At 33.5% G+C, this 18,536-nt stretch overlaps 3 protein-coding genes across 12 annotated transcripts in view; 2 read left to right on the top strand and 1 right to left on the bottom strand.

Moving 5' to 3' along the window:
• The window catches only part of mei-P26 (E3 ubiquitin-protein ligase meiotic P26), a 17,352-nt gene extending 7,600 nt beyond the window's left edge, over window positions 1–9,752 (top strand). For 5 of the 8 annotated variants that reach the window (XM_076396505.1, XM_076396501.1, XM_076396504.1 and 2 more), the window contains one exon: window positions 1,152–1,343. In XM_076396505.1, coding sequence (XP_076252620.1) covers window positions 1,152–1,256 — 105 coding nt within the window. In that variant the 3' untranslated portion in view covers window positions 1,257–1,343. Of the gene's footprint in view, window positions 1–1,151; window positions 1,344–6,273; window positions 6,486–9,410; window positions 9,564–9,617 lie in introns of those variants that run through there. The other 3 variants (XR_013004504.1, XM_076396503.1, XM_076396506.1) reach the window with 3 other exon arrangements.
• ADD1 (ADD domain-containing protein 1) lies at window positions 7,438–18,536 on the bottom strand. 3 transcript variants are annotated; one of them, XM_076396498.1, is made up of 23 exons: window positions 18,400–18,536; window positions 18,179–18,343; window positions 18,040–18,114; window positions 17,921–17,989; window positions 17,802–17,840; window positions 17,692–17,724; window positions 17,584–17,631; window positions 17,479–17,529; window positions 17,324–17,419; window positions 17,198–17,266; window positions 17,060–17,146; window positions 16,339–16,989; window positions 16,063–16,206; window positions 15,817–16,003; window positions 15,565–15,625; window positions 15,349–15,497; window positions 14,865–15,292; window positions 13,086–13,151; window positions 11,489–11,776; window positions 11,305–11,435; window positions 11,111–11,245; window positions 8,150–8,306; window positions 7,438–8,086 (listed from the first exon to the last, which is right to left on the bottom strand). In XM_076396498.1, exons 2-23 carry the CDS (start codon window positions 18,201–18,203, stop codon window positions 7,884–7,886), a joined length of 3,192 nt encoding a protein of 1,063 aa, XP_076252613.1. In that variant the 5' UTR covers window positions 18,204–18,343; window positions 18,400–18,536; the 3' UTR covers window positions 7,438–7,883. The 3 variants fall into 3 exon arrangements, with proteins under 3 accessions (XP_076252613.1, XP_076252612.1, XP_076252614.1); XM_076396497.1 differs by having other exon boundaries at window positions 18,179–18,477; XM_076396499.1 differs by having other exon boundaries at window positions 16,063–16,203; window positions 18,179–18,477.
• Window positions 14,306–18,536, top strand: part of LOC143191443 (TBC1 domain family member 19) — a 29,150-nt gene continuing 24,919 nt past the window's right edge. The window contains exon 1 of the mRNA XM_076396507.1: window positions 14,306–14,440. The gene's annotated coding sequence lies outside the window, so the exon portion shown is untranslated. The remainder of the gene's footprint in view (window positions 14,441–18,536) is intronic.

Raw genomic sequence — 18,536 nt, 5'->3', positions numbered from 1 at the left:
CAGTTGTTGGACATTATATGTATACTTGAAAATGTAATATAATTAGAATAAACTATCTTGGATTCACAAGTTAACCTAATATCATAGAATCTAATATTTTTGTTGAGGCCCAAGTTAAAATGTTTTAATATATTTTTCGTCCCCTAATCTTTTATAAATATCTTTCATTTTAAAATAATTTTGAAAAGAAAAAGTAAAACAACATGTAATTATTTATCAATACATAAACACTAAAATAACAAACCGGATTTCTTGTAAATTATTCGTATACTTAAATAGTATAACATATATTTTGAAATTCACAAATTAATCTAAAATCTCACTTGAAACTCAAGTTAAAAGTTACTGTCTTATTTTAAGGTTTATATATTGTTCTTACTAGTTACTTAACCTTTTATAAACATATTTATTTTTAAGGGAAAAAAAATAAAATAAAATATGTAACAAATATTATTTATTTATCAATATATAAAAATACAAGCATCCATTTATCTTTAAAATTACTTAATAATATATCTTACAAAGTACTAAAAATACCTTCGCTTCCTCATAGAATCTCTCCGATGTGCAAAAGCCGCATCTCTCTGAATTCACTTAATAACAGGAAATAATGCAATTCAAATCAATATGCGTTAAGCCTGTGTAGAACATACACGAATAAATGCATGGCTATATTATTTTTACATTTCATATTGTCCTTCATTGATTTTTACCAATGCTTCAACGCTTGTTAAGTGAAGCAGAAGAAAGTGACGCTACTGTTATGTTTTTTACCTGTGGAATTCCATTGGTTTGCTTGCTGAATATTATATAAATCTTAATATATCAACTAGATGGAAAATCCTCATATCTTTTGAAGTTAACCGTTATAATAGTTTTTTTTGACAATATTCACAAATCGATGATTTATTCATAATTGCCTACCATTTATAATCTAAATATGAACAGTACAAGAAGAAATAAACTAAACAATTCTTAACCTTACAAAACAGAGCTCCTACCAACGCCAGGGTCTCTCTCGATTGCTTGTAAATGACAACGTCGCAAACTCAGGCGAAAATTACTGAAGTTTACCGAGAGCTGTTGAATTCTTCAGAACTAACCATTATTGATTCTTTGTTGCTTACTGATAAAGTTGCATCTGTTTTTAGGTGTCACGTTGCTGCGGTCTGAAAATCACCTCTGAAGGTTACGTGGTGACCTTGGCCAAAAACAACCACCATGTTCTGGTGTTGAACACCCTATACATCCTTTAGGGACGGCGTCCCCGCCCATTGATCTCGCTATGTATATAGTATCGAACTGATTTTTTTTAAAACACGTTAGACGTTTAAGTTTTTGTATCCATTTTGAGGTAACTGAAATTATCCAAAGCTTAATTTTTAAGTTAATTAATTTTATATACTATACACACACAAGAGCGCGCGCGCGTTTTTGGGTTTTGTTCATTCTTTTTACTACCGCCCAGTTACGGTAGCGCCGTGTACACATGGTTCCTACATTTTGTTTTTATTATTATTTTAGATTTAATATTTTTTGCTGGCTTTGGAGAGGAACGGTTCCTCGGTTGTTTTGATTTTATCGGTTAATTTTCTTTTACATATAGATTTTCGGGAGAAATTCTGTTCGTAGTGCCAATTTTATTTTTTATTGTTTTTTTTTAGATAGATATATATATATACGCATATGTTTTTTTTTTTTTAATTTGCTTGAGATGAAGCGCGTGTTACTTTTTCTTTTTACATTTATACGCGTTGTTTTTCGAGGAGTCGATTTGTTATTTTCGGAGAGTGAAGCTTTAATTTTTTTGTTTTTTTTTAATTGTTTACCTTTTCAATCGCATATATATCCATCCACTTCTATGTACGCGAAATATTTGCCTTATGAATCATTAGAGTTTTGTTTCAAACTTAACGTGTCCATTGCCTTGTGATGTTTTTTTTTTATTTTCGTGCGTAGATGTGTGTAGTAAACAAAATTCTGGATTCGGTTAGCGCCTGGATCGTCCGCACAACGATCAAATATCCTATCGGTTTAAAGTTTCTCGCGATTCTCTCCCGCGTTCTACTACTTGTCCATCCTGTCATATTAACATCGCCACTATGCCTACTCACCAACCGACACCACCACGACACATCCTTCACCTGGTCCTCAATTCAGTGCCATTGTAGTAGTAGGACGCTGTTGTCCTAGAGTTGCAGCCTAATCGAGAAGCTTGTGTGATTCGGTATATGTCAACACTCATTAAAAAAAAAACAACCCGCTCACCCGCATTTCCCAAGAGGAAAATATTTTATCGATGTTGCGTGCGTGTTTCTTTCTGATGGAGTTGAGGGGCTTGTTGGCGAACGAGTCACTGCCAACGGGCGCCCGTCGTGCCAAACGTCCCCAAATGTTAGACGATTCGCACGACCCGTTAAAAGCCGAAGGCCTAGACCGCTATTGAGCGGGCGTGGAATAGTCTTCCCCACACCCCAACTCGAGCCGAGACCACCGTTCAGGCAGTGCCGTTCGACGAGGAGACTCGGCCCCGGGACTCAAACTTAAAAACACCGTGTCGGGCACCAAGTTACAATAATCGATTTTGCCCGCTATGGTATTACATGCCTGTGATAATAGTATTTCAGGTTAGTTGTGACCTTAGGCTCTTGTTGTTATTTTTCGTGCCGCCGTTTGTGGTCCGACCGATTATTTCGCGGACTCGCGGTTTTTAAATTTATATATGTAAATAATGATAAAAAGCCAAGTGCAAAAAAAATCACAAAAAAATATAAAACTCGAATTTTAAAACCAGATCGTTTATGTATTTGAAGTAACCGTATCTTATACACACTGTTTAATGAGCTCGTTGGGATGGAACTGCCGCGCCGTTATACATCTCGTGTTTGAAGACAGTCATTTATGCCGTTTTAGGTATTACTTCTAGGAGTGGAGACGATTTTTTCCCCGGTGTCTATTCATGTTTTCATTTTTATAGGCCTTAACTTTAGTTTTACTCCTTTTTTGTTTTTTTTTTTGGCTCGGTTTGTGGTCGACTATCCCGGACACGTTTATTTATATAGAGTTATATTTTTAATTTTTCTTGTTTATTATCGTTTGGTGGGGGTGAATCACACGAAACGACTATCCCTCCCGGATGAAGTCATTTTGTGACGGTGCAGAGGTTTGCTTTTATGTGCAATAATTCATACGCAGTTTAGCCAGTTTTTCCTTGAAGATAGAATGGGAGGTCCGCGCCGCATTATTCGTATGATTCATTTTTACCCATCCGTGTTGTATATAGCGTTTTGAATTTTTTTAGCTGTCGCTGATTGTTCTATTATATATTTTTTGTACTATACAAATCGCGGACAGTTCAATCCTGGCGGCGTTGTTCTTTCTAAATCTTACGATGTGATGTCAATAATCTCAATATTTGACATATATTATTATATATATTATATAGTCTTATATATTTACAATATAAGTCTTTTTTATTTATTTACCAGATGGATTTTTCGATTATTTTAGGGGTTCACAAATTTTATTATTGCGTAGAGAGCGCGTTCCGTAGAAGACTTGCATTTGCTCATTTCGCGTCTGAACAGCGCCACGGGGGACGCGCCCCCCGTCCGCCGTTTAAACGAGGAAAACTGAAAAGAAAAAAATATACGTTAGAAAAAAATAAAAATCAAACCAAAAAAAATGAGGACGTGTTTTTTTGATCCGTTGATTTCTAATCTTATTATTGATATGATATATTGTCAATGTGATAGAATTTTTCGATAATTTTTACAATCACAACTTTTAGTGTATGTACCGACATTTTTTAGATACTCGTATACCAATGTGTAATTTTTGCCATAATTATATACATGACGACTATACAATGAGACAGTTTCGGTTTTCCGTTTGTTGTTAGTCATCGGTCTGTTCCTGATTTGACAGACAGACAGAAGAAGATTCGTTTAGCAATAAGTATTTCTCGGTCAGTATTTTAGCGACTTCGGTTTTAGTTCTCATATCATTCCAGACTTGTTTCGGTCTTTTTTTTCTGTATATCTCTCTCTTTCGTATTAATTTTCGCGCGTTCGTATTATTTTTGTGTGTTTATTGTTTCCTTATTTTTTTTGCAAAGTTATATTTTTTACCATGTTTTAGTATGTTAGTAACGAGAGCGCGATCGAGACTGAGGGCGTCCGCAATGCCGTACTATTCCGTTCGGTTCGCACGACACATATCTCATGGGATGGTACGACGATGTCGTTTACGGCTTGACGGTGTCGATCGCGCCGCTTTCGCGATGGAAAAATAACGCATCGTTACTTAAAACACAACATATATACCTTATATTAAATATCTATATATCAGTGTACTGTAGGAGCCCTTTTGGCTTTTTTCGATGAGATCACCTCCTTTTCGAGACCATAACTAGAAATTTAAATGGTTGTGACCGGTACTTTCCGCCTTCCCGCCCCTCTCCCCCTTACAAATACACCTACACACTCACAAAGCGCATCCCCGTTGTCCCTTTCGACCGACAATATCCTGAAGAGTCGACTGGGGCTCATTTACATATTACCTTATGTATACATATAAAAAAAGATATAGTTTATGTGTAGCAGAGAATATTCTAAAAAAAATTTTAACTAGTTATTCTAAATGTGAGAGAAGTTGTTAGGGTTCTTGATCACTCCCCAAACCACCAGCCCCTTCCCACATTTTTTTAAGAATCGATGTTCGTGCTTAGATAATGTAAAGCACGCGTCAGTACAATGTTTGGTGATTAGATGTGAGTGTTCGTCGCAAAGAAGGCGAGCCGACAAGAACAACCTATATATTTATATATTTACAACAGTTACTATGTTACTACTGATTTTTTTGCCAATCGTTTTGCGCTCGTGGAAACGTCAACGCCGAGGAGAGAAACACTTTATCTATTGTTGCCTGAGGATGGGTATGGAACAACGAAAGACGCTTACCCTATGCAGCCTCGGAGCTGGCGTCGCGACGCGCCTCTTTCCCGTTACATTATTTACACAAAAAGGAGTTTTATTTATATCGAGAGTTATTTTTTTAGTATTTTATACAAGTACTATTATACCTTATACATATATATCTATATACCAATTCGTGTGTTATTTTTTTTTTACTGTCACAGTTTTTCGTGCTGCTGCATGGTAGTTAGCAAGTGAAACAAAACAAACTTGTGGATTGTTAAGCAATAAGCGATATGAGAAACCTATAAGTAATATACCAAATATATTATTGATTATATACTATAATAAAAAAGAGGAAAAAAACTAAAAAAAAACTTAAAAAAAGAAAAAAGACGAAATACAAATCGTATATATTTTTTATTCTGATTCTAAGTTTTTCGACAAATTTTCGAGTAGGTGAAGTGTTAGTAAAGAGGAAACAGATATTATATTATACATGTTTTCTTGCAGTTTATCCATTGTGGCTTCAATCATAAAACGTCTCAATAGTCATTTTCTAAAGTACAAATGTTCGAAGATGTATGTGTGAACATATCACGTTCTAAAAGCCCCTTCTTATCCATCGTAATTTTAAACAACACAAATCTTATGTCGTTACAAACAACAAATTAATAACGCGATTAAGAACTCGGGTCGGGTTGTACCTATTTCCACCTTCGTTTTCTATTGATAAGTGCCATATATATATACATAACAATATACATACCTATATTATACATTTCGCGGTTGTGTAAAGATTCGGATCAAACCGGCTTGATTTTAAGTATCACCGGCGATGCCGAGGTGACAATGGAATGAAAAAGGCAAATATGACGCACCCTGGTGATACTGACGTGGACGTCGAGACGTTAGTTCACGGTAATTTGCTGATCCGAATTAGTATTTTCGTTTATTGTGACGAAGGTGCGCAGGACAACACCGATACCGACGTTTTCCTATAGCTACCTATTACTATTAAACGAAAAGGAAAAAATAATTAATTGTGTCTTAGTCCTGTCATATTAAACGAATTAAGAAAGAAGTGTATACATTTTTGACTAATATTGTTATCTATTTCCAAAGATTTTTAGCTGTAAGTTACTACTAAATGATAATGATTATTAATCGTGGTGTGGCCATCGCCTGGATGGTGTTTTTTTATACCCATCCAGGAATCGAGACTTTCTCTTTCTCTCTATTCATTACGTTGTGTTTTTTGTTCTCTTTCCTAAATCGGTTTATATTTACTAGATTCGGGGACGAACTTATTCTACCCGCACCAGCTTGGATTAATCCCGGGTTTCTGTTTTTATAGATCCTGCGTATCAACCGGACTCGTCTTGATCCCGCCCCTAGAATCAAGCAGTGGCGGCGGTTTTTTTGAAATTTGTTTTCGTATGTATTTTTTTATTTTTGGCGGTAGTTCTATGAAACTGGAACTGATCCTCCGATGGAAGATGATGTTTCGCAGAAAAGCCCCCCAATTTTTTGAACCATAATTGTCCCCTTAATTTGTTGAAGAAAGAAAGAGAAGAAAAACTATAACAGTCTGTGTACCTTTGAGATATATTTATATAAGCATAGCACCTCCGTTGTTTCTTCCCGCTTTATCGCATCAAAATTTACCAGTAATCCGCGTTTTGAGTTTGTGCATCGATTCTGTATTCGCTAAATATCGCGGCCGATAATCAAATTACGATGACTAGGACGATCACGAAGATGATGCCTCCTCTTATATAAATATACTTCATACATAGTTTATCTTAGATAATATTGTATATGTATTACGTCTACTTGTATTCGGGATGGAACCGGGACGACGGTGGGAGATGGCCCGCTTGCGTACCCCCCGTCGGCCTTTGGAGTCCATGGCCGATTTTTGCTACGTAAAATATTTAATTATTATATTCGTATTGCCTTATTGTTTTACATCTATATGGTTATTCAGGGTGGAACGAGCTCCACCCGGAGCTCGTGTATTTTTCGAGATGTTTTTTTATTTAAATTGTACTAAAAGTTGTTTTTGATTTGTATGTTATATTGGTTTATGAATATAATTCATTATTCTAGATTTTGTCGTTTTATTGAATCCGATATCATTTTGTAATTATTTGATGAAATTTAATGATGTAATGAATATAATTCAATAAAATTCATCTTTATAATCGATAGCCATTTACGATTCGAATCCCCAGAGAAACTGCCCTGGAAAAGTCCTAAGTGTTAAAGAATATTAACAATAACATATTAACATAAAAATAACCGCCAGCTTGGTGTTGCGCTTATTTTTCTTCCCGATTATAAAAAAAACTAGCAAAATTAAAACACTGTATTGTATACATATCCCTAATACATAATGAGCTGAGAAACTTGCTGTATGGTTTAAAGGGCCCAACACTGCTGGTGTATCTGGGCCAGCAAATACTACCCTGTACTTACAAAAGTACAATATGTTAAAAGAATAAAACAATAGATCAGCTTGTGTAATTATTTATACATTTTATTTAGTTTCAACGTTATATAAAATAACATAATTCAATTTGGCTGCAACTAAATTTATTCAGCGCATGAGTTGGTCGAAGAAGACAAAGAAGTATATGAACAAAGTCCTATTAAAATCAGAATTAATTAAGGTATGTACAATACTTTTCGGTACAGAAATAAAGGAAAAGGAATCTAATAAACATAATAACTATGATCCAATCAATTAGATTTATTTACAAAATAACGAATGCTTCATACCGGCTTAATAACTTTTGTTGAAAATAAATATTAACAAAAAAAAAGGTGTATATACAGTAAATGCTTTTCGTTTGTTTTACGAAATCGCTTTATAATCAATGTTCATCGAGTAGCCGAGCAATCAATACCTTTAGTCAGTGTTTAATGGATAGCCACTTAAAAATCATTGAAAATAAACATTTACTAAGATTGATCGGAAGATGCGGTGTGCATTGTACAAGGGAGCAGACCTGCCATTCTCATTATCTCATCCACCACGCGGGATCGCCTCACTTCAATGACGACATCCATCATTTTCTGCACCTCGGGTGTGGGCTGCTCTGTCACGTTATACACGAAATCGGCGTATGGCGTATCCGCCTTTTCTTCATCGCGCTCGCCGTTTTCTGCAACAGAAAACGTCTATGGTGTAATCGGAGGTGATGCATCGGACATCCGGTCGGACGTACCTGAACTGGGATCGTCGATAATGACAGGCTCTTCAACAACTGCATTGGTTTCGTCCTTTTCGGGGCAAATATCCTTTTCTACCTTGGGGGCCGGCGGGTCATCAGGAATAGTTATACATTCTGATGTTACGTTTTGCAATGCCGAAAAAGATCTAACCTATATAGAAATAAAAAAGCATTAATATCTATTGACCAAAAAGTTATTGTTTTCTTAGAATTAAAAGCTCTTCATAACAAAAACTATTCAATGGGATTATATGAAAATCTAATAAACATTTACAATTCCTTTTTTTTTACATTTTCAACTTCTGTTTATCCAAAAATATTTTCTGTTCTCAATTAAGTATTGCCAAATTTAACAGTTTTGATTTCTACCTGCTATTTTTTAAAATTACAACAGTTAGTTTACAACTACATTTTGATTAGTTTTCCTATTTAATTTATCGACACAAAACTGCAGCTGAAAAGTGAATCTACTGCCATAATCCAAAACAAATAACTCACAGATTGGTTGCCAAGAGCCCTTGTTATTACAACAAAAAGAGTTGCATTTATTATAAACAACAAAATGTGGTATACAAGTTGGTAAAAAAAACTGAAACCGCTTAAATAAATAAATGTTCTGGAATAGACCAGTAATAAAGCAGTCCAATGGCATATTCTCACGTATATCGTATAGTCCAAGTTTCGGACATTCTGATTGTCACTCAAAATAAAAATATTTTGACCAAAACTAGTCACATGATTCCATATAGCCCAACACAAGTTTGTAACATCATATTTTTTAAAACAATTGACCGTTTGGCATGCACTAAAACATTTCACAAAAATTACGAAATTGTCCATTTAATTGTAAAAAAAAGGATTCCACATCATGTACTTTCAATTAAATGATATAAAAATCAATTTTTCAATATGCTTGCTTTTTTTATATAAAATCAATCCACTAGATGTTCTTTAAAATTTCTTTTGAGACACCAAGTTACCACGATATCGAACTTATTGCCTATTGCAATTTGTAAATTCGTTTTATAATCGGGCAATATTTTCCTTCTCATTTTACTCTAGTTAAGAGAGAAGAGAACTAAAATGCATTACCGAGAAAAGTAAACTGTTATATATTGGCACTGTTGCACCGAAATGAAATTGACCTCATATGAAGTGACGAATTAAGATCACTTTGATGATAGCTCTATCAGAGATCAATTTCATGATTTGTATAAAAACAGTGAGTAGTTTCTTTAATAGAACATCCCTTTAGATACTGTTGGGAAATACAGAAACTAAATGGTCTAAAGATAACCCATGAAGGGGTCTAATGGAATCTTCATGCGTTGCTTTAAAAATACCATTTTTGAAAGCATTTTGCCGAAAAATGTTATGAGGAAAGAAGGAATACTGTTTTGCAGATATGGTAAATGCATTAGGGAGAATACAGTGATTATATCTAATTTTATCTAAGTTGCAGATGAAATATAGCGAAATGAAAATAACTTGACAAGAAGGCACTAACAAAGGAAACAAGAATTAAACATAAAAAGACAAATATGATCTCTAATGAAAGTAAAATACATTACTTGGATATACAATTGTGAATTAGGTGGATTAGACCTCCAAGGGATACAATGTAAATATGATAAAACAATTCTAGCCGACAAACTATTGTATTATTGGATGTATAATTAACTGTAGTTTATGTCCATGTCCTTCAATAATATATGCATTAGATGTACTATAATGTTAAAATAAATTGTATTTGATAACATTATTTCTGTTTCATTATTTTATTACATTAGAATTTAGTTATATGTCAGAGCCAAGATGAAAGTTGATGCCCCAACATTACGACGTTTTGCCTAAATAAAGTAGCAACACTACTTAACACTAAAAAAGAATGCTTAATCATAGATTCTGAATTCCAACTTTTCAACACCAGGTTATTGTAATGATGACTATTCTAAGTATTATAGAGAGAAAAAACCTAATAGCTTCAAATCAGTTTGGGTTTGTTAACAAATATTCGACGATTGATCAGGTGCATAGAATAACAGATGTAATTGAAAAATCTTATGAAGGTAAAAATGTATATTCAGCTATATTCTTAGATGTGGCACAAGCCTTCGATAAGGTATGGCATGACGGCCTTGTAGATAAGCTACAGAAAGTGTTTCCGAAACGATACACTAAGCTATTGAATCTTACATTACAGCCAGAATATTTGAAGTCAAACAGGAGGAAACCTACTCCACAATAAAATAAGTCAAAGCAGGTGTACCACAAGGAAGTGTATTGGGGCTAATTCTTTACTTACTCTACAGATGTGATATACCACAAATGGAAAATATCACAATGGTTACATTTGCTGATGACACTGCAATTCTTGCTGTCAGAGATAATAGCGAAGAAGCCACACGAAAATTACATAAAACGGTCATAAATAAACAAATAAAAAAATTACAATATAAATAATTGGACCCAGATTTGGAAAAACATTAACGAAAGTAAATCTGTGCATGTGCAGTTCACGTATAATCAAGCGGCTCAACCACTAATAACTAATAATATAATTCCATATAGCAACAATGCTAAATATCTTGGAATGAACCTTAATGCAAAACTTCACTAGAAGGAACATGTAAAAAAGAAAAAGAAAGAACTGAAGGTAAAATATAGGAAAATGTATTGGACAATTGGAAGAAAATCACAATCATCAGTATGTAATAAATTGCTATTATATAAGCAATAACGTCAGAACAGAACACATACTAAAAAAAATCAAACCATTTGATCTTGTGTAATGTAGTGTAGCATTTAATAGAAAAACAATAGTGTTATTACATAAACATTATTACACCACATACTATAGGGTTGATGAGCCTTCCTAAACATATATATAGACTTAGATTAGTCATGAACGACTAGTAACAATGTAATCAATATTTTAAAAATTATAAGTATTACCTTTAGAAATCCACCTCTAGGTATCGGCGCCATCGAGTTATTCCTTGTTGAAGATGGACCGGCTTTTGGAGAGGCCGGTTTAGTAGTCTTCGATTCAGTAGTCTTTGCCGTCGATGTGCCAGAGGCAAAAACAAGCTGCAAACGAGTTACGTTACGGATCAACAGATACCTTTCAACAATAGCCTTCCACTTACCGGAGGAGGGCTTGAGGTGGTTGTAGGTCTGGTCGCGGACGAATTCACAATGATCACATCGTCATCATCCTTCACCATGATCGGTGTGTTGGAGGTCGGCAAGGCTTGTGGAAATTTCACATTTTTAATTCCTGAAAACGGAAGCTCTTTCACAGCGGTAGGTTCTGAGGGATCGGAAACTTACCAGCTATAAATTCGGTTCGAAGATTCTTCCTAATTTGGATAAGGGAGTTAATGGAACTGCTAAGGACTTCTTGAAGCTTATTGTGAACCACCGCTAGGGCTTCTACGTTATTGGCCTGTGACTGTTGTCGATTCAGTTGGGTTAGGGTGTAAGAAAGATTAGAGTTCACTCTGGCAGCAGCGCGTACGGTTTTCTCAAACCATTCGTGCTTCATTCCTGGTGTGGAAGGCGGCGTCTGTGTTTTGTTTGGTATTCGAACGGTCGCGAAAACCTGTTGTTTATTGGGTGCTACGAACATAAAACCGTCATCATTTACAAGAACTTATTCAGTAGTATCTTTATAATTATGGTACAATGAATTTTGGTTATAACGATGATTAGTGGACCAATAAGAACCACATAAAACGGACATTTGACTATTAATGTGACAAAGTATTTATTCCTTATTGATATTTAGAAAAACAACAAAAACAAATCCGCAGAATAAATCTAATCTTACAGGCCTATTTCGCTGTTACCTGCGATGTCCAAATTATTTGTGAAACTCCCATTAAAACATGTCAAACCACTTATAAAAATACCAAATTTCTAGTTTGGATTATAAAATCACCACTCAAGAATCGGCCAAGTGCATAGAGTAACGGTAATTATTGTAAAGGCGTTTGGAGAGAAATTACATTTTGGAAATACATACAACATATGATGTGAAATAGATACATACATGTTGTCTTGCTTATGTATTGATGCAAGTACAATAGCATTAAATTAATTTGTAAATTAAGATTGCATTCCAACATAAGATGTAATAAAAAATATATTAAAATGTATTTGATATTATCCAGTAATTTACATTGTATAATACACAGGCATAATTGGAAATTACGTTCTTGTATTTAAGTTCCTGATGAACCACTAATAAAAATAAAAAAGTAAATTAAAGATAAGTAAATCAAAAAGATACGATTGAAATACTAAAAACTACTTTTTATTACTTAAAATAAACACAAATTTTAACAATATTTTCCAAAATTATTGAATTTATATGATTTTTGATATCGCAATTATATTATAAATATACCAATTCACATAAATATCTAAAAATCAAAAGTTTATTCAAACCAAACTTAAACAGTTTAAATAATAAAATACACCTACTCGTTTACCAATGCAGTTTCTTTGTTTTTTTAACTAGAACTGTTTGCTAGTCTGTCTAGTTTCTGAAAAGAAAAGTGTTGCAGTGTAGAGTGTTCGTAGCAATCGAGTATGATCCCATAACACAAGAACATGTGTGTGCGAGGAAAAGTTAGATTAGTTCAAGGAAAAGTATACAAAACGCCATGATAAACCGATAACATCATTAAATAGTATTACATAATTTTAGATTGAATTCCTTCGATCAGTAAGAATGAGAAATTACTATTACGAACGACGCGTTTTCAGCTCCCTCAATGATTAGACCTATCAAAACATTTTCCCAGAGTTTACTATCGAAGATGCACTCTCCAGACTATCGACTTGAGCAATCGCTATAACCAAGATCATAATAAGCGAAATTTGCTGTATATAAAACATGCAATGAAATCTAACTAATACTAACCTATTATTGTAGCAGGTTGTGGTGCAGGCATGCGTTGAGGCAAAGTTTTAAGAATGGAATTTTGACCTAAAATACAAATAACCATTTTTAGCCTATTGTTAACAAAAACGTATTATTTTGAGCTATATGATAGGTATATATCTATTATAGTAAAATAAATAACGACTTTATATCATGCAATTGCTATAGGACTGGTTTTTCGGACACAGTTGAGAATCCTGGTCTATTTCAAATATTCTGGACATAAGTGGTTTACAACACATGTTCAGTTCAAGTTAAAACAAGACCCAAGCAGCAATCTAGTCGCCTCAATAAGTAGCTACATCCCTTTCTTAAAATATAATAGTAAATTAAAAGCGTATTTTAGTCCAATTACACTTCATAACTGATAACAATTATCGGAATTTAACATAGCTTATAATTAAGTAAATAATATAAATTACAAAAATGTTTTATTTTCTAATGAAATCAGATAAAAATGCATTTATTTTCATATTTAGGTCGACATTGGTGATATAATCGATAAAATATGATTAAAAAGTAGCAATCCACCATTGAACACCAATCAGAGTAAATTACGTCGTGTTCAGTGGACTAACAATATATATATATATATATATATATATATATATATATATATATATATATATATATATATATATTATGTGCTAACTTCGGCAATTTCTGGGTTTTTGATCATTTGGTGTGCATTTGTATTGGACCACACCACATATCCATTTAGAATTCATAATTAATACACAAAAAAATTATATTGTTGCCTTGGCTTCTAACTTTTTAAATATTAAAATAGAAGAGAGCGTTTTTCTCTGAAAACCTTTATTTTCTGCAAAAACAATACAAATTTAATATATAGTAAACATCTTGGAATATATAGAATGATTTTTCAAAATTATTCGCCCTAAATAATCTAACTTAATATGAGTGTTATATCACGCGGTAGTGCCTTTACGAAGAGACAAGATGCAGTGTTTATGTTAGATAAGTCGCATCTTCTTTCCATAAAATATGATGTTAAATTTTTGTTATTTTAAACCTTTTACATTTCATAACTTATTTTTTAATTCTACATTCTACATTTTTTTAAATTTTAAGATTGAAATTCCCATCAGACAGCTTGCCTATTTCATATGACGTCAGTGTACAGTTAGTAAACAATGAAGTTAGGTGCGAAACCATTATTATAATTTATTTTAGATATTCATTATGGGTTGTGTGAAGTGTACTTGTACGTGGCTATGTAAAAATGTAGATCCATGGACCTAAACACTCAAAAATTGTCGGAGTTTGCATAGATAAAATGACGGTTAATGCTACAGAGCTTTTTGGCTAGTCAGGTAAGTAAATTGTTAACATCTTTTATTTTAAATAACGATATATGGATATATCCAGCATCCTTTAATACCCGTTACTGATTAGTAAGGTAATTCTTTCTGACTATTTCTAATTTATAGACTTATCAATCCGATCGCATTAAATTGTTATACTTGTAAAATCAAATAATATAAATGTTGGGTGCCATTCAAGAAAGTAAGGAAAAGAGAAATACTACTCGCCATTCAAATCCAGTAGCAATTCGAGTGGAAAATTATTCTCAAATGTTGAAGTGTGAACATCGTTAAATGAATAGAATGCTTCAATATCTAGATGGTATCGCATATTTCCAAAAAAATAAGAAAAACTTCAAGCGAAAAATTATAACGATTTATTTCGGAACCTAATAGCTAATATTAATCATAATATAATTATTATGGAACTTACCATGTACCATACTAGGTCTTACAGCAAATCTGGGAGTAGACATGGACTTTGCTCTGAATGTAGTATTACCCACCCTGAACACTTGTCTATGTTGTACCTGTCCGATGTTGGAATGTGGCTGAAGCAAGATTTGTCTGACGCCAGGAGTGGAGGGCGCTAACTTGGGCAGCAAAGGGCGAAAACCACTACTAGGGACAGTCACTGCTACTGGAGTAAACGAAATTCTCTGCATCTTCTTGGGGACCTCCTCCTCCTCGGTCACTGGTTTATAATCAGGATCGTCGCTGGAGTCTTTCCGTTTCCTTCTGTTCAATTTTGCTTGGGGCGCAACCTTTGACTCTTCCGGTTTAGGCTCCGGGTTGCTGCAGCACTTGGTGTAGTCCGTCGTCATCAGTTCTGGTTGTGATTCAGCTAAAGGCCTTACACGTCTGAAACCATTAACTTTGACAGATCTCGTCCGAATTCCCTCTCAGTTATTACTTACGCCATCTCATTCCTATAATAGTCCATAAATTCTGAACAAGCGGCACGAAGATAGGACAGTTGGGGAGCATCACATCGGAAACAGTTCCAGTCATCGCTGTCGCGAATTTCTTTAAATTTCTTCTGACCAAAATTATTCCTGATGCATCTCTATGAAATAAAATTATCTTTTATTTGAAATGAAACATGATAGTGGTTAAAATATGTACTACATTACCTTACAGAAAACATATTCGCAAGAAGAACAGCATAATACTTGACCACCTTGCCCGCACCATCTAAATAATAAAGTAGTTTTTTCTTTTAATATTCGTATTCAGAATAGTAGTCTGTGTAATTTGAACCATTCAGATCAGTTGTAATATGAAAAATCACATGTTAGCCACATACTGACTGTCTAGTTCATACCATTTCAACATCGACCCGCCGTTATTGAATAACTCATATTACAAATTATGAATGCTCTTACCTGCAATATAATTCACTACCATCTTCGTCTTTCTCGAACTCCCCACTGGTATAAAAATGATAGCAGTTCTTACAAATCAACACCTTAAGTAAGGGATGCACGAAACGGTTATTAGCACCTGCCAAAGCGCTGCCCAAGTGCAAGTTACAGGCAGTACAATGAATTTTTGAGAAATGAACCGGGTTGTCTGCAAACCAATGATAATAAACACCAATAAAGTAGGATACACAAAAAGGTAGGGCTTACTGGGACCAAACATTGATCTCTTTAGTTGAAGTTCTTTGGGTGTTAATTCAAATTCGACTTCAGTTCCTGTAATCTCATCGACCATTTCGGAAAACACAGCTTCATAAGGTAAAGGACTGCACTTGCCATCATCTGGGCCATCTTCTAAAACATATTTGCTTTAATATTTCAAGCACACAATGTCAACTGAAAAAATATATTAATGTGGTATAAGGAATGTCGACTGATCTTCATGTATATCTTGAAGAAAAAATCTAAATAATCACAAAGTATTACCATTATTTGTTATAACAGAAGCTTCATCAACATCCATTGAAATATCTGGACATAACAATGATGGATCAAAATCCTCATCCATATCCACATCATTCTGGATCATGTCTTCCATTTCTTCACGTCGTTCTAAATGTTCTTTCAAAATTGATAAATTTGATAACTCACTATGTTCTTTTTTCGCGCCTTCAGATTGATTGGAATTTTTTTTTATGTTACGATTGGTCCTCCTGGTTGGTTCTCTTTTAGGAAGGACTCTTTTAATGACCACACGGTTCCCTTTTGCCCCTTTTGATGATGTATTTTTTTCAGATAACCTACTGCTATCATCCTGAGTATCTTGTATTACCTCTGTATCTTTTTGCTCATCTAAAGTACTTTCATTAACAGTGTTCTGCTCTAATTTATTTGATTTTTTTTCTTCACTTTCATTATCATTTGAAATTTGTTCATTAACCGTCGGCACATCATTATCATCAATTTCATCTAATTGCTTATGTTTATTTATATTTTTATTGTTGGACTCTGTCTTGGATTTGTCTTGATTAATAACTGACTCTTGTTCCTCGGGAATCTCATCAGATTCATTACATGTTTCTCCATTTATCAGGACTTGTGTAGAATCAGGCATAGAGTTCTGTGTTGAAGAACCTTCTGAAATATCAATGAAATGATGTCAAATATCTAAATGTCAAAACATTGTCAACTAATATCAAATACTAACCTTGAACAATATCTGTTTTCTTGTTACTGTCATTAATTCCATTATCAATTTTATGTTCATTAATATTTTCTATAACATTATTATAGCCTAAAATTAAACATTGTTAGTTTCATTTCTATTAAGTGTTAATTAATATACATTCTACTGCATTATCCTCCCCATTTGCATTAATTACATCATTATTGCCTCTTTCGTTATTGGTTTCTTCTGAAATTAATGCCCCTTTATAGTAACTTAAGTGTATTTTATTTATTTTGTCTATACCTTCTACATCATCTTTTTCTACATCACTGTCACAGTGAACTTTCTTTTTTATGTTTTTGTTTTGACTAGTAGGGTTGTCAACCCCTTGATCCAGATCTAAAATTTAATATATATGAGAAGATTATAAATATATATGAACATTGAAAATTAAGTACCTTTAGACAAGTTATGTATATTAATACCACTTGTATTATCATCATCTCCATCTACAAATTTATAAAAAAATATGTATTAAATTGCTAAAAAGCCTAATTATTTACCTTCAAATTGTTTATTCAAGTTATTTTCATTGGTTTCATTGTTCACCTCTAAAAATTAAAAATTATTGGTAATTGTGTTTACAAAAAAAACATTTTATTAAAACTAACCATTATTGTGTTTTTCAGTGGTATCAATGTTAGCTGAAAAATATCTATTTTAACAAAGCCGAATCATAGAAAGAGTAAATCAATAAACTATAATTAAAAAATATTTATACCTTCAGAATGTTGATAATCCTCATTGTTTGTATTTGGAACTAAAAAGTACTTAATGTTAAACAGTACTCATCAAACAGGATTCTGAATTTTGTTAAGTAAAAATAAAATATGCTCTAACCTGTTTCTGCATCGTTACGTTTATCCGATTTTTCTCTTACATAAAACCCATCCATTTGGAAGTCATCATCTGAAACCAATTTTAAATATAACAAATAAGAAATAAGTGTAATTGTTTACCATTATTTGAAACGCTTCTGTTCTCATCTACTAACGAAAGGCGGGTTCTTGACGTTTCGTAGGTGCTTATTTTCTCTAAAACAAAATTAGATCGATCTTAACTTTAACCTCTTAAGAGTCTGCGGTCACATTTATTTACCAGTTTGGGAACTGAGTTGTTCCATGTTGAGGTTAGACTCAAATAGTAGAAAAATTAAAATCTATTCATGTTTACATTCGGAAACAATTGAATACGCTTGATATCGATACGTCAAAATTGTTTTCCCGGTTTGTCAATCTTGCCAATGATAAAAAATACAACGAACTAACTTGAACAATGAAATCTAATAAACACTGCTAGATACGCACCAATCGATTTACCTTGTTCATTAACCTATAATGTGTATTACATACAATCTCGTATCGTAAAATTTTGTTAGCTACGTCAAAAGTTACAATGGCGAAAATCGCGGCGGTGGCGGTTTGCGTCACTTTTCACGCATAAGTTTGACTTTTGC

Source organism: Rhynchophorus ferrugineus, unplaced genomic scaffold (genome assembly GCF_030347505.1).
Source record: "Rhynchophorus ferrugineus isolate W39M unplaced genomic scaffold, kcgeb_rfMv2 rfM2, whole genome shotgun sequence".
NCBI classification, from domain to species: domain Eukaryota; kingdom Metazoa; phylum Arthropoda; class Insecta; order Coleoptera; family Curculionidae; genus Rhynchophorus; species Rhynchophorus ferrugineus.
Note: the sequence above shows the minus strand (reverse complement) of the source record. Positions and strands in the feature narration are given on the sequence as shown.